Raw genomic sequence first — 19,908 nt, 5'->3', positions numbered from 1 at the left:
CCACAAACAACCGTCAGGCCCGGTCAGTAAAAGCAACAGAGATCAGCTGGTGGTGGTGGCGGCACACGTCTTTAACCCCAGCGCTCAGGAGGCAGAGGCAGGAGAAACTCTGTGAGTTCGAGGCCAACCTGGTCTACAAGAGCAAGTTCAGGACAGGCTCCAAAGCTACAGAGAAGCCCTGTCGTGAGAAACCAAAAAAAAAAAAAAAAAAAAATAGCAACAGAGATCCCTGCCCACCTATAGCTTTCCACCCATCCCACGCCATAAATGGGACCATGCACGCATGCATACACATGGTTATCACATGCAAATACACATTTGCATATCAAACGCAAAAACACCCTTGAATTATCACGTGCAGGTATACATTTGCATACCATGTGCACCTGCATTTGCATATTGCCTGTATATTTTGCACATCATAATTACATTGCATACTAAGATGAGAGTGTTAAATTAAATAGATAATGTTTAGACATTAAAAATATTTTTATATAATAGTCTTGGCAGTAAGAAACAAGGAAACATTACCCAGTGTTTAAGACAAAGACACTGCAGTGTCTAAGGGAGGCAGGAAGGCAGAATGGGGTGGGTGGGAAGGGAAGTATGATTACAAACGGGGGTTACCATCTCGCTGTGCTAAGCCGCATTCTGGGTTCTCAAGCCCTCTAGCAGGAAACCAGCACAGCTTCAAGAGGGAGGGCTCACCACCAACTCCTCCCTTGGGGCCTCTCCCCAGCTTCTCCCCAGGCTGCCTTCCTCCTTTGGTGAAACTCCCTCCCTCTCGGCTCCTCCAAGTCTACCTCAGTTTCCCCTTCCATGCCCCTCCTTTCCCCAGCCTCTGTCTCACTCACAGACCCATGTCATCTGCACTTGAGCTGGACACACCGGAACGAGTGGGTGATTTCAGCAATCAAGAAGTAGAGGCGGGAGGATCAGTTATCCTCAAGTATATGGCCCATCTGGGCCACACGAAACCTTATCTCAAAAAGGGGGAGGGATGGAGAAGTGGCTCTGTGGCTAAGAGCAGTTATTGCAGAGGACCCAGGGTCAGTTTTCAGCACCCACATAGCAGTTCATAACCATAACTCCAGTCCCAGGGGTTCTGAAGCCCTCCTCTGACCTCCTCAGGCACACACAGGTACATGTACATACATGCAGACAACACACACATACACACAAATAAATAAAATAAATCCTTTTAAAAAAAAAAACAGAAAGAACTGTGGCACCATGGCAGTGGGGGCAGGGCTGTCCCTGGTGCTTTGGCTGGCTCTTGGGAACCCATTCCTCATGCTGGATCGCCTTGCCCAGCCTGAGTACAGGGGGAGGTGCTTGGTCTCATGGGCGACTTGATATGTCATGTTTTGCCAATGCCCATGGGAGGCCTGCCCCCTTCTCAGCAAATACAGAGGCAGGATGGACTGAGGTGGAAGGAAAGGAGGGGGGAGAGAGGAGGAGGAGAGGAAGGAGAGGAGGTTGTAGTCAGGATGCAAAATTAACTAATTCATTAATTTTTAAAAAGTAGGAAAAAAGCAAGAAGAGGAAAAAAAAAAAAGATGTCTCTTCACTGTGTAGGTTCCAGGGATCACACTTCCGTCAGCAGGCTTGGTGCCAAGCACCTTTACCTGCTGGGCCATTTTGCTGCCCCCGGAGCCATTTAGAAGACTGGAAGGCAAGGGAGGCCAGGTGGTAAACTCTGGCCTTAATCCTAGCACCAGGAAATAGAGAATTCAAGCTAACCTTGGCGACATAGAAAGAACCTGTTGCAAAACAAACAAAACAGCTTCTGGCATAACTCAGTGGTCGTTTGCTTAGCCTGGACTGGTACCTGGACTGGTACCTGGGTTCCCCCAGAACTTCAAAAATGTGAGTTTTCTGGAACCAAGGAGACTGAAGCAGGATTGGCACCTCAGGCCAGCCTGAGCTACATGAGAGTGTCTCAAAACAACAAGAAGACAAAGAGAAAACCCCAAGTGAACCACGGAGAGAAAGGGAGAGGCTGCTGCAGGCCTGCCTCCACTGGGAGAGCCTGTCTCTAAATAAATAAATAAAAATGCAAAAAACCTTGAGGATATTTTTACTGAATTTTTGTTTTGTTTTGTTTTTCGAAGCAGGGTTTCTCTGTAGCTTTGGAACCTGTCCTGGAACTAGCTCTTGTAGACCAGGCTGGCCTCGAACTCACAGAGATCCACCTGCCTCTGCCTCCCGAGTGCTGGGATTAAAGGCTTGTGCCACTACCGGCCAGGTGAGGATATTTTTTTAAAAAATAGAAAGAATGAAAAGAAAAAAATAGTTCAGTCTGGACCACATAGTGAGTTCCAGGATTGCTAACCTGGGCTACCATCTCAATAAAACAAAAGAAAGAGGTGCAGGGGGAGGGGGGCGTTTAATATGTTTTTAGAATTTTCCAACATCAATCTTTAACACATATCCTGAGAAAATCCCTTAGCTGCAAAATTACCCACAAAGATACTGGATAGGTGGTTATTGTTCAAGCAGAAAAAAAAGTCATTTAAGTGATTTGCTTAAAGTTATCATAGCGGCTGGAGGTTAAGATCACTGGCCGTTCTTCCAGAGGTCCTGAGTTCCATTCCCAGCAACCACATGGTGACTCACAACCATCTGTAATGAGATCTGGCTTGCAGGAATACATGCAGACAGAACTGTATACATAATAAATAAAAAGAAATCTTTTTAAAAATAAAAGTTATTATAGTACAGTTTTCACAGGGACCTCCGAATATTTATCTTACCAGCCCAATCCCAGCACTTGAGCAAGCATGCGCACACGCACACACGCCTGCCTGCATTCATGCGCACACGCACACACGCCTGCCTGCATTCATGCACACATGCACACACAGACTCCAGGCCCCCCCTGGACTCCACCTCCCCCAGGACTCCAGCGCCCCCCTCTGGACTCCTCCACCTCCCCCAGGACTCCAGCGCCCCCCTCTGGACTCCACCTCCCCCAGGACTCCAGTGCTCCCTCTGGACTCCAGCGCCCCCTGTGTCCTCTTACTCCACTTCCCCATCTCCGTGCTCTCCCTCTATTTGGCTCCACCCCTTTCCCCCGCCAGCGCCTGCAAACGACTCGCTGTAGCACGAAGATCCGCTTAGCACGAGGCGACAGGGTGGCAGCCACGCGGTAGACTTCCCAGGCTCTGCCTCGGTGGTGAGGTCCCGGGGCGCTTCGTCCTCATAGGGAGCGTGGGCGTGGGTGGAGTGAGGAGGGGGTGGAGCAGAACGGGCGGGGCGCGAGCGTGGGTGGCGGCCATGGAGCCAGATGGGCCGTGTCGTGTGCGCATGGCGGCCAAGAGCAACGAGGTCCAAAGAGAGGTTGCTCTGCTGCCCTGCAGACCTCGAGTGTCGCACCAGTTTGGGGGTGGGTGCGCTTGTACCCCGGTTTTGCTCGACCCTTGTCTATGCCAACTCAGACCACGGCCCTTCACCACCGCGAACCCACCTTGGGACTTAGAATGTCGAACTATCGCTTGCTGTAGCTTAAATCCCGGTAGAGACTTTTGTGGCCGTGGGGGAATGTTGAGACATGGTCCCGCTACAGAGCCCAGACTGGCCTGGAATGTGGGCTCTGTCTTTTGCACTTTGAAAATCTCTGTCCGTTAGGCCTCAGCCCCTCTGCACCCCGTAAAGATTGCATGCTCTCTTTCCCATCAGGGGACACCACGATGGCTGCCGCCGAGGTCCCTGTCCCTTCTGAGTCCTTCACCCAAATCAAAGAGCAGAAGTTGAAGCCTGGAGACCAGGAAAAGGAAAAGGAGAAGGGTGGGGTACAAAGAATGGGAGCCCAGGAGTGTGCTGTCGAGGTGGAGGCCGAGTTCTGCCAGCTTCTGGATGCGGGGCCCCAGAAAGACCAGCCCGAGCTGCCTTTGTCGGTCCCGGTGGAGAGCGATAGGAGGATCCTGACCCTGCAGACCCTGCACCTGACCTCTCAGGATGTGCACCTGGAGGGGCTGGGGTGGCTGAGCGGGCCACACTCCGAGGGGTTTCCAGTGATGATGCCACAGGCGGAAAGCTTCGGGCCACTGCCCTCCGTGCTGTGGCTGGAACAAGAGCCCCAGCCCAGTCTTCAGCACTGTGTGGCCATCAGCATCCCGGAAGAGCTGTGCCCACCTGAGGAGCTGGAGGGCACGCAATTCCACCTGCTGTGGGAGGGTGTGCCAGTGGCTGAGGAGGACCGGGAATTAATGCCAGACTTGGGTGAAGGCACAGCCCTGATGAAGGTATGTTCCTTTCCTGCACGCCGATGCCCTGTGGGAGAGAGGAAAGTAAATCTGATTTTCCTTAGATCAAGGCTTTGGGTGATATTATGTATGGACAAGATAATTTGAAGTGGGAAAGTAAAGCCCAGTATAAAAATAACAAGAGACCTTACCATATATAAACACACATATAATACAATACAATATAATATATGTGTATTTATTTATTTATTTATTTATTTATTTTTTATTTTCGAGACAGGGTTTCTCCGTAGCTTTTGGTTCCTGTCCTGGAACTAGCTCTTGTAGACCAGGCTGGCCTCGAACTCACAGAGATCCACCTGCCTCTGCCTTCCGAGTGCTGGGATTAAAGGCATGCGCCACCACCGCCCAGTTTATGTGTGTGTTTTTAAAAAATCTACAGGATTTAATCCCAGCACTTGGGAGACAGAGGCAGGCAGTTCTCAGTGAGTTTGAGGTCAGTCTGGTCTACAAAGCGCGTTTCAGGACAGCCAGGGCTACACAGAGAAACACTGCCTCAAAAAACAAAACAAGACAAAGCACAAAAATGTTACAGGGAAAAATGCTATTTGTGTGAGGTGCGTTGCATTTGAAAAAGGAAACATTATGGCCTGGAGCTACAGTTCAGCTGGTACAGTGCCCGCCTACATGCATAGAGCCGGGTTTTCATCCCCAGTCCTTATAAATCTAGCTTGGAGGCCCACAGTGGGGCATTCACGCGGTGGAGGCAGGAGGAGGAGAGGGTCAGGGTCATCCTCAGGTACATAGTGAGTTTGAGGCTGGCTGGACGACAGACCCTGTAAGAACCCAAAAGAAAAACACCACTGGGACTGGAGAGATGGTCCAGTGGTTAAGAGCGCGGGCTGCTCTTCCTGAGGATCTGGGTTCGATTCCCAGCACCTACATGGCAGCTGAACCCACATGGGTTCTAGGGGACCCAACACCCTCACACAGCCATACATGCAGTTAAAATACCAATGCATATAAAATATAAAATAAATAAGAAAACCACCACCACCAAATAAGACCGAGCCACCACAGGAACCCCTATGCTAAGTTAACGCCAGCTTAATTGCACACGTTTGGTAGCTGTGAACAGCCTTATGTGTTTGCTTTTCCTTCTGTGTTCTGTGGTTTGCCAGAACGAAGAACTCCATCAGACTGTAAGTAACAGTGTTGCCTCTGATTGCTTGTTTTCACAGTTGGAAGACGATGAAAAGGTCCAACTGTTGTCAGAGGGAGGACCAGAGAAGGAAGGAGAAGAGAGATACCTTTTTGTGGAAGTGGCACCGGCTGATGAAGGAAAAGATGAAATCGTTCTGACCATTTCCCATCTGAACCTAGAAGAACAGCAAGATCAGCCTGCGCCAAACCAGACAAGTGCGCCTAAGGCTGCGGCCACAAAACCTCCGAGGAAGGCCAAGGGTAGGCTGGCCCGCTTGCATGAAATGCTGAGAGACCCCTTGTTTTTCTTATGGGAAGGTGGCAGTTGTTGAAGTTTGAGGTGTTGACTTTTATAAACTCCTTTCAGAACATCAGGAAATGGAAGAAATTTTAAACTGATGTTCTATATTGAAAATTGAAGCCAAAAGGGGTTTTTTGGGGTTTTGTAGTTGTTTTTGTTTTTGTTTTGCATACAGACATTTTAAAAAGTGGTTTTTAAATGTTCCAGGAAGTATTATGCACATAAATCACAGACCAGGCCCGGGGCTCTGCTTTCTGACTTGAAGTTCCTTGGGGGCAGGTGATTACAGAGCAGGGAGCAGCAAGCCCTGGCCCCGTAGAAAGGCAGAGTGAAGGGAATGGGACCAGGGAGCCCTTCCTGCAGAAGGCTAGAGGCTAGGCAAGGGGACAGCAAAGCTGGGGGTCAGAAAGAAAAACAGAGGGAGACTGGGGGGCAGGAAGAAAGACTGAGCCAGGCTGGGGGTCATTGTGGAGAATGAAGCCAGCCTAGGAGCTGGGACCAAGGGTCAAGCCAGCAGAAAGAGTGGCCTTCCTGTGGACGTCAATGGCCCTGTCAGGGCACTCAGAGGCAGGGCCCTGTGGAGTTCTGTGGAGGTCTTATAACAGCAGCGTAATAGATGACATCCTAGCGGCCCACAGGAGAAATTTGACTCTTACAGTGGTTTAATGGGCTGCTGTTTTAAAGTCATTTCTCACTTATTTAAATCAAGACATTTTATCCCATTATCCCAATTTTGAGATGACTTTTTAAAAAGTCCTCTCTGACTGAAATTGTGGCTCGGTGGCTCAGAACTTTCTTAGCATGCGTGAGAGCTTGGGCTCCATCCCCAGTCCGGCAAGGAAAACAAAGAACCCAAGAAAACACCACTAAAAGTCAGTCTATGACAGTACACTGCCTCTTTGTCTTCTAGTGACCCATGGCCTGGCTGGGAAGGAGGTGACTCGGTTTACAAAGGGACTAGCCATCCTGCCAACACTTCAGTTCCCTTCTGCGGGGCCAGGGCCATTCCCGTAGGTTTCTGCCTCTGAAGGTGGAAGTTTGGCTCTTGGCCTTAGGGCAGCTTCTCATACAGTCGGTCATGAGGCTGTAGCCCCAAATTTCTCGCCTACCTCGCTTTCCAGCTTTTAATGTATTTGTAATCCCGTGCAATCATCATCACGCTAATTCCAAAACATTTTTTATCAGCCCCGAAAGAAATCTCTACCATTCAGTTACTTTCCCTCCCTGGCCTCCTAGCCCTGGGAACCACCAATATGTCCATAATAATACTTATAAACCATGTGGCCCCTGGATCCTTATTCTTTCACTTAGTCATTTCAGGGTTCAGCCTTATTGTAGCATATAGTAGCATTTTCTTTTTAACAACTGCCTAGTGTTCTATCGTATGGACATACCACAATTATTTATCTGCTCGTCCCTTGCAAAGAGGTTGTTCCCGCTCTTTGCTATTGTGAATGGTGTTGCTATAACTATTAATAATTTGGGGGGATGTACATAAGGAGTGGATTTCTGGGTCATATCTTTGTTTCATGTTTAACGTGTGTGTGTGTGTGTGTGTGTGTGTACATGCATGTGGAAACCCTACAGGAAGAGGTCACAGACTGTGTGCTGTATCACTCTCTACCTTGCTCTCTGGAGACTGTCTCTCTCACTGAACCTGAAGCTAGGCTGGAGACCAGCAAGCTCCAGCAATCCCCCTGTCTCCAACTCCCACAACACTAGAGTTAAAGGCATTCAAGGTCACGCCTGACTTTTTATAAGGGCGCTGGGGATTTGAACTCAGGTCCTTGTGCTTGCACAGAAAACACTCTTCCACACTAAGCCATCTCTCCCGGCCGTGTCTAGCTTTCTGAGAGACTGCCGGACGTTCTCCATAGCCACTTGCAGTGTCAGAGGCTCGTTCCTCCACACCCTTATACCAAGCCAGTTTCGGTGCTGTGTCCCGTTGTTCTGATGGTTGTTCCGATGGTCCTGGGTGTGAAAAGGAGTCTTGCTGCTTTCGTTCACGTCTTCTTCCTAGTGGCCGTTGTCTCCAAGCATGCTTTGCCCCTCTGTGTGTGGCCCGCAGAGAAACGCCTGCATAGCTTCGGCTGCTGTGTGAGTTTCTGGTGGCTGTTGTCACCAAGCAGCAGTTGCTTGGTGCCTTAAAACCGCAGGTGTGATCGTCCATGGTGCTGAAAGCTCCTTGGGAGCTTCGTCAAGAAATGTTAACGGGGCTGCTCCTCCTTCACAGCTGTGTCCTGCCGGAGAGCGTCCTCACTTGTCTGTCTGACCTGGCTCTGCCAAGTGGAGCAGCTGAGGTACAGGAAAAGACTGTATCCAGTCCAGTAGCCACGGGCCACGTGGCTGGTGGGCGCGAACGTGAGGCTTACATCAGAGAGGGGCCACGTTGTTTTCATTTTAGTTATTTTAGATACAAACCTAAATAGTCGCGTGTAGCTGTTGGCTGTGGTTTCGTTTCGCTTCCTGCCAGTTTGCCAGAGCTCCCTGGCTTGGGAGGAGGATGCTGAGAAGCCAGGCGGGAGTCTCCCTTTCACTCAACAGAGAACACACTCTGGTCCATATTTAAGGGAGATTCTCTTCTAGGATTCCCTGCTTTGAGCAGACACTTCATCTTCTGTCCCTTCTGGTCCCTGCCACACTCTAAATGTTGTGACATTTCTTTAAGACTGATTTTTTTTTAATTTTGTTTTTGTTTAATTGTTTTTTGAGACAGGGCTTCTCTGTGTAGCCCTGACTATCCTAGAACTCACTCTGTAATCCAGACTGACCTCAAACTCATAGAGATCCACCTGTCTCTGCCTCCTGAAGGCTGGGATGAAAGGAGTGTGCCACCATTGCCCAGCTAAGATTGATTTATTTTTAATTTATGTGTGTGTATGTGTGTGTGTGTCTCTGTGCACCACCTGTGTGCAGTGCCCATGGAGGCCAGAAGAGGGCACAAGATTTTCTGGAATGGGTGCTGCGGACATTAGTGAGCCCCACTGGTGCCCGTTCTGCACAGCAGGAAGATAGGTTAGGGACCTAAACAGAAACCTATTTCCTGACAAGACGCTCTCTATCAGGCACGGGGTATCCTGAGGTGTTGAGACATCTCCTAATCCTGGCCTTTGCTGGAACTGCTCAGACAGAGCTTCCCAAATGTGGCACTGTGTCTTCTCCCTATAGGAAAGCCACGCACCTTCCAGTGCGACGTCTGCCTGTTTACGGCTTCAAAATTCTCGACTTTGACCCGCCACAAGAAAATCCACAACGACGAAAGACCTCACCTGTGCCATCTGTGCCTGAAGGCTTTCCGCACTGTCACCCTCCTTCGGAACCACGTCAACACCCACACAGGTGAGGCTCCCTGGGTGCCCTTCCTTCCCAGATGTGCTGTAGTCTCAGGGAGGATGCGGGGGAACCAGTGAGTTCACCCTTCACCTGGGGCTTCACTGCGGTTTCTGTTGCTGTTGGTCGACCTAGCAAATAGAAAATACCAGGAGCTGGGGGTGGAGCTCCGTGCGTAGTGCATTGCCTAGCGCATGCAGGGTCCTGGGCTTCGTCCCCAGTGTTATTCTTAAAAAAACGATTCCCGGGCGGGTTGGCGGAGCCCGCCATGAGAAAGCGGCTACAGGAGGGCGCGCTTCCTTGGCCCACGGTGGCGGCAGGTAACAGACACGTAAACACAGGAACTAGCCATAAGTATTTATTAAGGAAGAGGGAGAAAGACAGAGAAAAAAGGTAAAAGGAGAGAGGAGAGATAAAAGAAGAGAGAGACAGAGAAAACGCGTGCGCACGCCAAGGAAGCAGAAAGAGAAAGGGTCCCAAGATGGCGACGGGCGGGTCAGAGGTTATGGGAGTGGGCGTGGCTAGGGCAGGGACCGAAAGAATAACACCCAGCACTGCAACAGGAAAGGGAATTGCAGAAGCAGCAGCTCAGACGTTCAAATAATTTTCCTCTCAGTGCGTAGTTTAAAGAGTTTTGTCAGTATCCTCTTGGCATCTGCTAAACTCAATTTGTTGCCGTGCTTTGTAAAAATGAGGACTCAAGCATGCTGGGAAAGTTCTCCACTGCTGGGCCACATTCGCAGATCTTTACTTTCTATGTTGAGACAGGTCTAAGTTGCCCGGGTTAGTCTGGAACTTGTGATCCTCCTGTTTTCCGCCCCTGAGCAGCCAGGATGGTGCCCTTGGGCCACCAGGCGAGCTCATTTGTTCTGCCAATTTCTTATTGTCATTCGTCCATAGTTTTAGTGTCTAATTTATTAATTAGGCCTCATCATAAGCATTCAGGGACCACTTGTACCTTGCTCTTCAACAAGAAGGTGGGTTCCCCTTGTGCAAGTATTTATGCTTAGTTTTGTCTTTCTCCCACTATTTTGTTTTGGAAATAGGTCTCACTTGTAGCCCACTGATCTCCAGCCACTAATCCCCCTGCCTTAGCCTTCTGAGGGCAGGGGTTACCAGGCTGCCCACACCATTCCTAGCTTGGCTTTGCCCCCTCCACACGCCTTCTTGAATTTCAGCTAAAAGCACTGACTGTTACCCAGAGCGTTGTCTCGTACATCTGTGATATTTATAGTTCAAAGAACTTCTTAATTGCCGAAGCCTTTTCAGACTGCCATTTCAGAACTAAGAAGTCACTGGAAGTTTTGCAGTTAAGTCTTGTTTGAAAAGTGTAAACCATGTGATTTTTTTCTAGGAACCAGGCCCTACAAGTGCGAGGACTGTGACATGGCATTTGTCACCAGCGGAGAACTGGTCCGGCACAGGCGTTACAAACACACCTATGAGAAGCCCTTCAAGTGCTCCCTGTGCAAGTATGCCAGCGTCGAGGTGAGGCCCCTTCCGCCAGCCTTGTACAAGAGTGAGAAATCGCCACCCGAGGGAGAGGCTAACCCGTTACTCAACTGTTTACCATATTTTAAAATCTATGCCAGAAGCAAGCCACAGGCATTAGTGTCCAAACCGGACATAGGAAATTGGAGCTGGGTATGGCGGCTCACACCTGTAATCACGGCACTGCGGCAGGATGATTGCTGTGAGTTCAGGGCCAGCTTGGTCTTCATACTGACCATCAGAGGACAGCTTGAGGGAGCTAGTTCTCCCCTTCTGGAGGGTTGAACTTAGACCTCTAGGCTTGGCAGCAAACACCTTTACCAACCGTGTCATCTCACCGTCCCCAAACAATATTTTTCTGTATTTACTTTTATTATTTTTTAAACTGGGGGAGGTGGCATGTGCCCATGAGTACAGGTCCCTGTGGAGACCGATAAAGAGACCAGATCCCCTGGCGCTGGAGTTAAAGTGGTCAGGAACTGTCTGACAGCCATGCCAGGGACATGGCTTGAGGCCTCTGCAAGGGTAATCCATGCTCTTAGCTGCTGAGCCAACAATATTTAAAAGTATACAGATTGTAGATATTAGCTACAATTGAGAAATAACCCTGGGGCTGGAGAAATGGCCCGCAGTCACGAACACCAGCTGCTCTGGCAGGGGATCTGGTTTGACTCCCGGCACTCATGTGGTGGCTCACAACCAAATCTCTGTAGCTCCAGTTCCAAGAGATTAGATGCCCTCTCCTCTGGCCTCTGGGCACCGGGCACATACATGCAGGCAAAGCACTCGTATGCACAAAGTGAAAATTTAAGACCAGAGAGAGAGACTTGTTGAAAAGGCCTTCCCAGTACTTTATGCCACTGTCAGGGTCACAAATCAGAGTGTCTCCTCTAGCATAGAACTTGGGAGTTTGGACTGAAGCTGTGCCCCCAACACCACCTGGACAAACCTGTAACTGATGGCTTCAAGATGTAACCCTGTCCACACACACCACAGCACCAGGGACGACAATGAAATTATCTGCATACTCTGCTCATGACAACTAAGTATGTGTGTGTGTGTGTGTGTGTGTGTGTGTGTGTGGTGTCTGCGTTATGTGTATATGTGTGTGTGTGCTGCATGTGTATGTGTGTGGTGTGTGTGCTACATGTGTGTGTTGTGTGGTACGTGTGTGTGTGTGTATTCTGTGGCACTAGAGCTTGAACCCAGGGCCTCCACCACACTAGGCAACTGCTCTATCACTGACCTATGTTCTCAGCCGTGTCTTCTTTTTTGAGACAAGGTCTCACTAAGTTGCCCATGCTGGCCTTGAACTCACTCTGCAGCTCAGGCAGTCCTTGAACTTGAAGTCCTCCTACCTCAACTTCCTGAGTAGCTGGGATGACCGGCCTGGGCAGCTGCTGTCAGGACCCTCAGTGAAACAAAGGCCATTTTTGGCTTCTCCTTTAGCGGCCCATTTTCTAACAGTCTGTATCTGAGGTTCCACCTCACGTGAGGACGCTGACTGCATGCTGGTCTGAGCCTGGCAGAGGAGGGTTAAGCAGGGACTCTTAACAGGAACTAAGCTAAAGGGGACAGAGCAAGCTTAACTGCGGCAGTGACGCAAGTGTGTTTCATAAATCGGGGGATTTCACAGACGGGTCGGAATTCGGTTCCAAGAACCTCTTTCCGCTGCGGCTATTTTTAAAAAGAGCGTTCCCCGCTGAGGCAAAGGTTGTGACAGCAACGTGAGGGTTCAGGAGGTATCCAACAAGGGCACTCTGAGGCTCCTCGTGAGAAGGACTTACTATGGGTGTCCCACCATTCTTCCCAGGAACTCTGAGACCCTGCCCAGTGGCAGTGTCCATGCATCCCAGGGATGGCCCCAGGGGCACTGCCCACGATGCCGCTGCCTTGATGGTACCTTCTGGCTAGCACTGAGATAGGGTGATGGACTGTGCCCTCCCTGCCCCACCCCTTTACACGTGATCTAGCAAAGTGGATCAGACATACCAGTTTATGATGCTTTTGCATTCTGCTGAGCCTCTTGGAGGCAAGTTCGAGGCCTGCCTGGGCTATAATGTGAGCTCCGGGCTAGCCTGTGCAACTTAAACATGGTCTCAGAATAAAAAGTAAAAAGAGGCTGGAGATGTAGTTCAGTGGTAGAACACTTGCCCGCCTCGAGAAGCCAGGCAGGGACGTCCTATGTTCCCATCTCTGATCTCCTACCGTTTGCCTCCTGAACCCTGGAACCTCCCACACTGCAGTGTTAAAAAAAAAATTCTTTTTCTTTCCTTTCTGTGATACATGAAAGTTGATCCTCACAGTTCTTTAAAAAGAAATCAAGTCGAGTCGTCTGTCTCAGTCTTGCTTCACACTCCAAGTCTTCCTCTGTTCTTGAGTGTCCTTCCAGGCTCCTGCGGTCCGGGGAAGTGGATCCATGTACTCTTGCTGAGCGTAAGCAGGGCTGATGTGGGCTCCCAAGCCTCCAGTCCAGTGTGGCTGATGGCTCTGCTCCCCGGGGAACACCTAGAGAAAGGGTGGTAGGAAAGCAGGCCGCTGTGGTGAACGAGAAGTTTCACACCGGTTCCTACGTGGTGACCTTCGACCCCTAGTAGAGTTCAATCTTCCCCTTACAGCTCCCCTCTTTGTTACCTGTGATTGTGTCTGAGACGGGAGCTCCTAACATGGCCCTGGTTGGTCCAGCACTCGCTCTGTAGCCTTGGCTGGCCTGGAACTCACTGTATGGACCAGGCTGACCTCAAACTCACAGAGATCCCCCTGCCTCTGCCTCCCACGTGAGTATAGCAAGGCCATCATACAGGAAGCTGAGGCAGTAGGATCGCTGAGAATCTGAGGCCAGTCCCTGTATAAAAACATCTTTAAAAGAAGTCAGCAGCACACAGAACCACCCTTCGGGGCAACAGTCTTGAACTCAGTCAGCAGGCCCGTGAGGACGCTGAGCCGGCCTTTGTCTAATGGTCCAGCTTTCCCACCTTGGAGAGCGTTCACAGTGTGTGTCTCCTCGGTGATTTAGACCATACTGCCGCCGTGAGCGGACAAGGACTTGGAAATAGAAAGGGAAACACACACAGCACTGAGCAGGAGCTCTGTTTCTGTTTGTAAAGTGAAGCTGAGGGTGGAAGTCTCCAAACTGCTGCTCATTCACCAACCCCAAAGGATCTCGTGTGTACAGCCAGCGGCAGAACTAGGAACCATCAGCAGATTGGAGAGTTCTATTTTATGGGACACCCTGACGCTGAGGTTTGGTTGAATTAAATTTTTCCTTTTGCTTTTTTTGAGACAAGGTCTCTATAGCCCAGGTTAACTTTGGGTTCACGGTATGACCCAGGCTGTTCTCAAACTTGCAGCAATCCTCCTGCCGTTGTTTCCTCAAAGTTGGAATTGCAGGCATGTACTAGGTTCCCTTTTTTCCCTATTCTCTTTCTGGGTTCATTTTTTGGGGGTTGGGGGAGAAGAGTGTTTGAGACAAGGTCTCCTGATGTAGCCTAAGTGAACCGTGAATTACAGCAACCCTCCTGCTTCAGTTTCTTGATTTCTGGGTTGCTCATATCTTTCACAGGAAGTTGGTTAACTGAAACCCTGACCACCCTTAGGTTCCCATCGCAATAACTCTCTCCCACCTGTCCTAGGCAAGCAAGCTGAAGCGTCACATCCGCTCACACACAGGTGAGCGTCCCTTCCAGTGCTACCAATGTACTTATGCCAGCAAGGACACCTACAAGCTGAAACGCCATATGCGGGTCCACTCAGGTGAGAGCTGTGCTCACACTCAGGTGAGAGGCACGCACACTCAGGTGAGAGCCACGCTCACACTCAGATGAGAGCCACGCTCACACTAAGGCTCTGCACACACTCAGGCGAGAGCCACGCACACTCAGGTGAGAGCCACGCTCACACTAAGGCTCTGCACACACTCAGGTGAGAGGCACGCACACTCAGGTGAGAGCTGTGCACACACTCAGGTGAGAGCCACGCACACTCAGGTGAGAGCTGTGCACACACCCAGGTGAGAGCCACGCACACTCAGGTGAGAGCCGTGCACACACTCACGCGAGAGTCATACACCCTCTCAAATGAGAGCTGTGAGCCTGCTCAGTTGGTTCATTGCGCAAAGGCTAGGCATGCCCAGGTCTCCTCACTATACACAGTCTCATGCACCCACTCTGAGCTGGTGAGGGGCCACCAGGGTTTCACATCTGAGCCCTGTGACCCTGCTGTCTGGCTTGTCTTTCCAGTCCTGTGCCGTTGAGGCTAAACCTACGGGAAGGTGAAGCCCCAGCCCAGGCATCCTTTTGGAAGGACCGGGCTCATGGGGACACCATGCCCCAAGAGTCACTTGTTGTTCATGTCCCAGGTGAGAAGCCCTATGAATGCCCCACTTGCCATGCCCGCTTCACTCAGAGTGGGACCTTGAAGATCCACGTGGCACAGAAGCATGGAGAGAATGTGCCCAAACAAGTGTGTCCCCACTGTGCTACCGTCATCGCAAGGAAGAGTGACCTGCGTGAGTGCCTGGTTTAACGGTGTCCCCTTGGCCACAGTACAGACCTGCCCTTTGGACTCCCAAAGCTGCAGAGCCTGCCCAATTCTGAAAGGCCTAGAGAGCTTGGGAAACTTTTCTAGCAATGTTTTTATAGAGGTCCTGTCCCGCCCTCTGGTGGCCGATCTGAGTAAGTGCGGTTCAGGAGCTGCCAGCCCAGTCTGCATACCTGTCTGATCCAATCCATGGGTATTGTTTTTATCTCGTGTTGGATTTGCTCTTACAGATAAAGACACTGAGACTGAAAGACACAGATGATTTTTCTGCCAGGGACAGAGGTCACGATGACAAAGCTTAGCCCTGTCTATGTCCCCCTCCTCAGCCTGCCGTTTGCACGCTCGGCCGGGAGCTTGGGGTATAGAGGGGGAACTGAGGAACTTGCTTCAGTAAGAGGAAGCCTGTGACACAAAGTCTGCCTTCTCCTGTGGTGAGCCTTGTGACACAGGACACCCCAGGACAGGTGAAGTTTGCAGGGACGACTCTGTATATGCGCTTGGGAGCCTGCAGTGCAACCAGCCATGCAGAGAGAGGCAGACAGCCTTTGGCATAGGAGCAGCGCGGGGGGGGGGGGGGGCAGAGTTTATTTAGGGCAAGGAGCTATCAAGGACAGGGAGGGGGTAGGGAAGCCCCTAGATCTCCAAGGACTTCCTATTTGTCCTCTTGTTTTCCCCCTCTCTGCCCCAAAAGTATGACGTTACAAGAGACAGCAAAAGTATCAGTAAAAATAAAAGTCCTCCCAGTTGCCTCAGAAAATCCCAGAGATTTTGGAAATATCCCTGCAAGGTTAAAGGCATCTGACCAATTTTAACTTTTACCTTTCGTCTGGAACATTCTGTCAATGCCTCTGGGTTCCTGCAGTATCACCAAGCACTGCCCAGTGGGACCTGTGAGGACAAAAGGACCAGTAGTCAGTTGTCAAGTAGAGCCTGTTTGTCGCATGCTAGAGGGGACTGATCTGCAGCCCCTGCAGGGGTACTGTAGCTGTGTGGTGTAGTGGCATTTCAATTGTATAATAAATAAAGCTTGCCTGAGATCAGAGAGTAAAACAGCCCCACTGGTCAGCCTTACAGCCAGGCAGTGGTAACACACACCTTTAATCCCAGTAGCCACACAAGTTTGCCATAGAAACCGGGCTTGCACACCTTTAATCCCAGAACTAGAGAGGATTATAAAACAGGAGGAGACAGCTCTCAGACACAGCCTCATTCTGAGATTCCTGGAGGCAGGGTCGCCATTTCAGACTCTCCAGCAGACTGAGGTTGAGGCTGTTTTACTCTCCCGATCCCCAGGCAAGCTTTATTTATTAAAACACAATAGAAATACCACGACAGTGTGGCTCTTCATCTCCCTGTAGGGAGGGAGTGGTCCCTCTGAATCGGGGGGTACAGGGTGCTCCTCCATCATACTGGCATCTTGTTCAGCCTCTCACAAGTGCCACATGGCTACCGGGCATGACACTTAGCTAAAGGAGGAGTGTCCTAGACAGTGCCCAGTATGCACCTCTCTCAGGTCATGGGGACAAAGGGGTCTGGACTCCCAGCAGGACGACAGTCGTGTTTTTGTTACAGAAAACCCTTTAGCCTGGCTCTGAAGCCCCTGCATTGTGCTAGGGTTCTCAACGTTCACGGCCAGCCTATAGCCGCGCTCTCCCGGTTGAATAGGTCTTAGACTGAGGTCTCTTGTTAGTTCCTTCAGACAGTCGTGCTCAGGTGGGGTCAGGCAGGGTGTTTGTGTCCTGGGGGCATGCCCCTGGTATGGAGGCTGCTGTCTGTCGTCTCTGAGGGAGGCCAGCTAACTTGGGGGGCGGGGCAAGGTGCAGAAGACAGTCTGTAGTGCCCAGAACTGCCCACCCTACCCAGGGAGTCCCTAGGCATTCACAGGGCCACAGGGCAGCAGTGTCTCCTGTGTCTCCAACAGGTGTCCATCTGCGCAACCTGCACAGCCACAGCCCCGTGGAGATCAAGTGCCGATACTGTCCTGCTGGCTTCCATGAGCGCTATGCCCTCATCCAGCACCAGAGGACCCATAAGAACGAGAAGAAGTTCAAATGCAAGCAGTGCGATTACGCATGCAAGCAGGTATGGCGTGAGTGGTTGCAGAGACTGGGAAGCGGTCGTTCTTAAGAAAGAGGCTCAGGGTTGGAGAGGTGGCTCAGCTCTTAGGAGCAGTTGTCGCTCCTGCAGAGGGTCTGAGTTGGATTCCCAGAACCCACATGGTCATTCATAACTACCCATAATGCAAGGTAACTCCAGTTCTAGGGCATCTGACATCCTTCTGACTTCCCTGGTACCAGGTATACACATGGTGCATGTACATACAAGCAATAAAAACACTCCTATCAATCAAAATAAAGCAATAAATAAACATAAACTTTAAAAAGAAAGAAGGACGCTAGAGACAGGAGAGCTGGCACAGCAGTTGCTGTTCTATCATGAGGACGAGAGTTCAAATCCCAGCACCTGTGTTGGGTGGCAGGCAGCTACCTATAACTCCTGTGGGGGATCCAATGCATCTCCAGAGCTCCGCACACTTATATACATACAGACACGGGGCTGGGTGTGGTGGTGCACACGTCAGTCCCAGCACAGAGCCAGGTGAGTCTCTGGGTCTGCAGTCAGTTGTGAGCTGTCATGTGGGTGCTGAGAACTGAACCTGGGTCCTCTGAAGAGCAGCGAGTGCTCTTAGCTGCTATGCCATCTCTCCAGCCCCATTATCTTTTTGAGGTTTTTTATGTATATGCATATTTTGTGTGCATGTGTGTCTGTGCACCTGGTGTGTAGTGCCTACGAAGGTCAGGAGAGGCCATTAGATCCCCTGGAACTGGAGTCAAAGGCAGGGGTGAGCTGTCACACAGGTGGTGGGAATTGAACCCAGGTCTCTTAGAATAAGAGAGAGCCATATAACAGTTGAGCCATCTCTCCAGTTCGTAGCATTATTTCCTGATGTACCAGCTTTCTTTTTACTTTTCAAAACGTGCATCAGTGCCTCGCTTCCTGTTTCTCACTGTGAATACGGCTGTCTCATCCACAGCCAGAAGCACTTTGATCCGAGTGTGCCTCAGAGCTGTCTCACTAGTGGATGCCTGAGGCAGGAGTCCACATCACTGCCTCTCAGAGTGCAGGCTAGATTGGGGCTGGGGAGACTTCTCAGTAGTTGAGAGTACTCGCTGCTCTTTTTTTTATTTATTAAAGATTTCTGTCTCTTCCCCACTGCCGCCTCCCCTTTCCTTCCCCCTCCCCCAATCAAGTCCCCCTCCCTCGTCAGCCCAAAGAACAATCAGGGTTCCCTGCCCTGTGGGAAGTCCAAGGACCACCCACCTCCATCCAGGTCTAGTAAGGTGAGCATCCAAACTGCCTAGGCTCCCACAAAGCCGATACGTGCAGTAGGATCAAAAACCCATTGCCATTGTTCTTGAGGTCTCAGTAGTCCTCATTGTTCGCTATGTTCAGCGAGACCGGTTTTATCCCAGGCTTTTTCAGACCCAGGCCAGCTGGCCTTGGTGAGTTCCCAATAGAACATCCCCATTGTCTCAGTGTGTGGGTGCACCCCTCGCGGTCCTGAGTTCCTTGCTCGTGCTCTTATAGAGGACCAGAATTGCTTCCCAACACCTGCTTAACTCTAGCCCCAGGGGAGCGGACACCCTCTAGTCTCCGGTAGCCCCACCCAGGTGTGCGTACACACACATACATAATTCATCATCATCTTCTACAAAGTATGGGCCGTAGAGAATTTCTGCTTGTTTTGCTTTTGGTTTTTTGGGCAGGTCTCTTGTAACCCAGGCTGGCCTACAACTCTGCATGTAGCCAAGGATAACCCTGATGCCTTAGCATGCAGCAGGCCCTGGCTCTGATGAGGGCCACACCACTCTTGGGGGAGGAAAGCACAGGAATATATGCACAGTTCTGGGGAATCCTTCCACCCCGGGTCAGCCGTGTCCTTGCTTCCCGCCCCCCCAGGAGCGCTGCTTGACGGCACACATGTTAACACACACGGGAGAGAAGCCATTCTCCTGCGTCGACTGCAACAAGCACTTCCGGCAGAAGCAGCTGCTCATGGTGCACCTGCGGAAGTACCATGACCCGAGTTTCGTCCCCAGTGTGCACCTTTGCCTCAAGTGTGGCAAAGACTTTTCCCGCCGGGTAAGCATTCCTCTGTCTCAAGGGTTACCAGCACTTCAAACAATGGCCTCCACCTCTGGGGAAGGTTCCCACTAGTTTTGGGGTTCAGGAAAGTCAAGCATTTTATAAACACACGCTGTCCCTCAATGGGCAGAAGGGAAGCCCAGACACAGACTTTTGGGAATGGAACCCAGGCCAGGTGTGTGCCAGGCAGACTCACCCCTGGGCCTCCTATTTTTTTTTAAATATTTATTATGTATACAATATTCTGTATGCCTGCAGGCCAGAAGAGAGCACCAGACCCCATTACAGATGGTTGTGAGCCACCATGTGGTTGCTGGGAATTGAACTCAGGACCTTTGGAAGAGCAGGCAATGCTCTTAACCTCTGAGCCATCTCTCCAGCCCCATGGGCCTCCTATTTTTTTGTTTGTGTTTGTTTTTGAGACCAGCTCCAGCTAAACTGTCCATTCTGGCCTTGAACTTCTGCTCAGGGTTCAGTCTGAGTAGGTGGGTCAGTCTAGACCACCAGGCCAGACCCATAGTCTGTTAGTCTTGTTCTTTAGTGGGTATGAAATTGCCCCATGCCGGGCAGTTATGGCGCACACCTTTAGTTCCAGCACTCAGGAGGCAGAGGCAGATGGATGTCTGTGAGTTCGAGGCCAGCCTGGTTTACAGGGTGAGTTTCAGGACAGGCTCCAAAGCTACACTGAGA

General features: G+C 50.7%; 1 protein-coding gene across 1 annotated transcript in view; it reads left to right on the top strand.

Annotated features, from left to right (window-relative positions):
• Positions 1-3,692: 3,692 nt before the first annotated feature.
• Ctcfl (CCCTC-binding factor like) overlaps positions 3,693-19,908 on the top strand; it is a 22,116-nt gene continuing 5,900 nt past the window's right edge. The window contains exons 1-8 of the mRNA XM_050152897.1: positions 3,693-4,247; positions 5,450-5,672; positions 8,881-9,051; positions 10,397-10,530; positions 14,166-14,286; positions 14,891-15,040; positions 16,994-17,154; positions 19,033-19,215. Of these exons, the coding sequence (XP_050008854.1) occupies positions 3,693-4,247; positions 5,450-5,672; positions 8,881-9,051; positions 10,397-10,530; positions 14,166-14,286; positions 14,891-15,040; positions 16,994-17,154; positions 19,033-19,215 (1,698 nt within the window). The remainder of the gene's footprint in view (positions 4,248-5,449; positions 5,673-8,880; positions 9,052-10,396; positions 10,531-14,165; positions 14,287-14,890; positions 15,041-16,993; positions 17,155-19,032; positions 19,216-19,908) is intronic.

This window comes from Alexandromys fortis, unplaced genomic scaffold, assembly GCF_014885135.2.
Source record: "Alexandromys fortis isolate MF-2015 unplaced genomic scaffold, M_Fortis_MF-2015_v1.1 scaffold_81, whole genome shotgun sequence".
Taxonomy (NCBI): Eukaryota; Metazoa; Chordata; class Mammalia; order Rodentia; family Cricetidae; genus Alexandromys; species Alexandromys fortis.
Note: the sequence above shows the minus strand (reverse complement) of the source record. Positions and strands in the feature narration are given on the sequence as shown.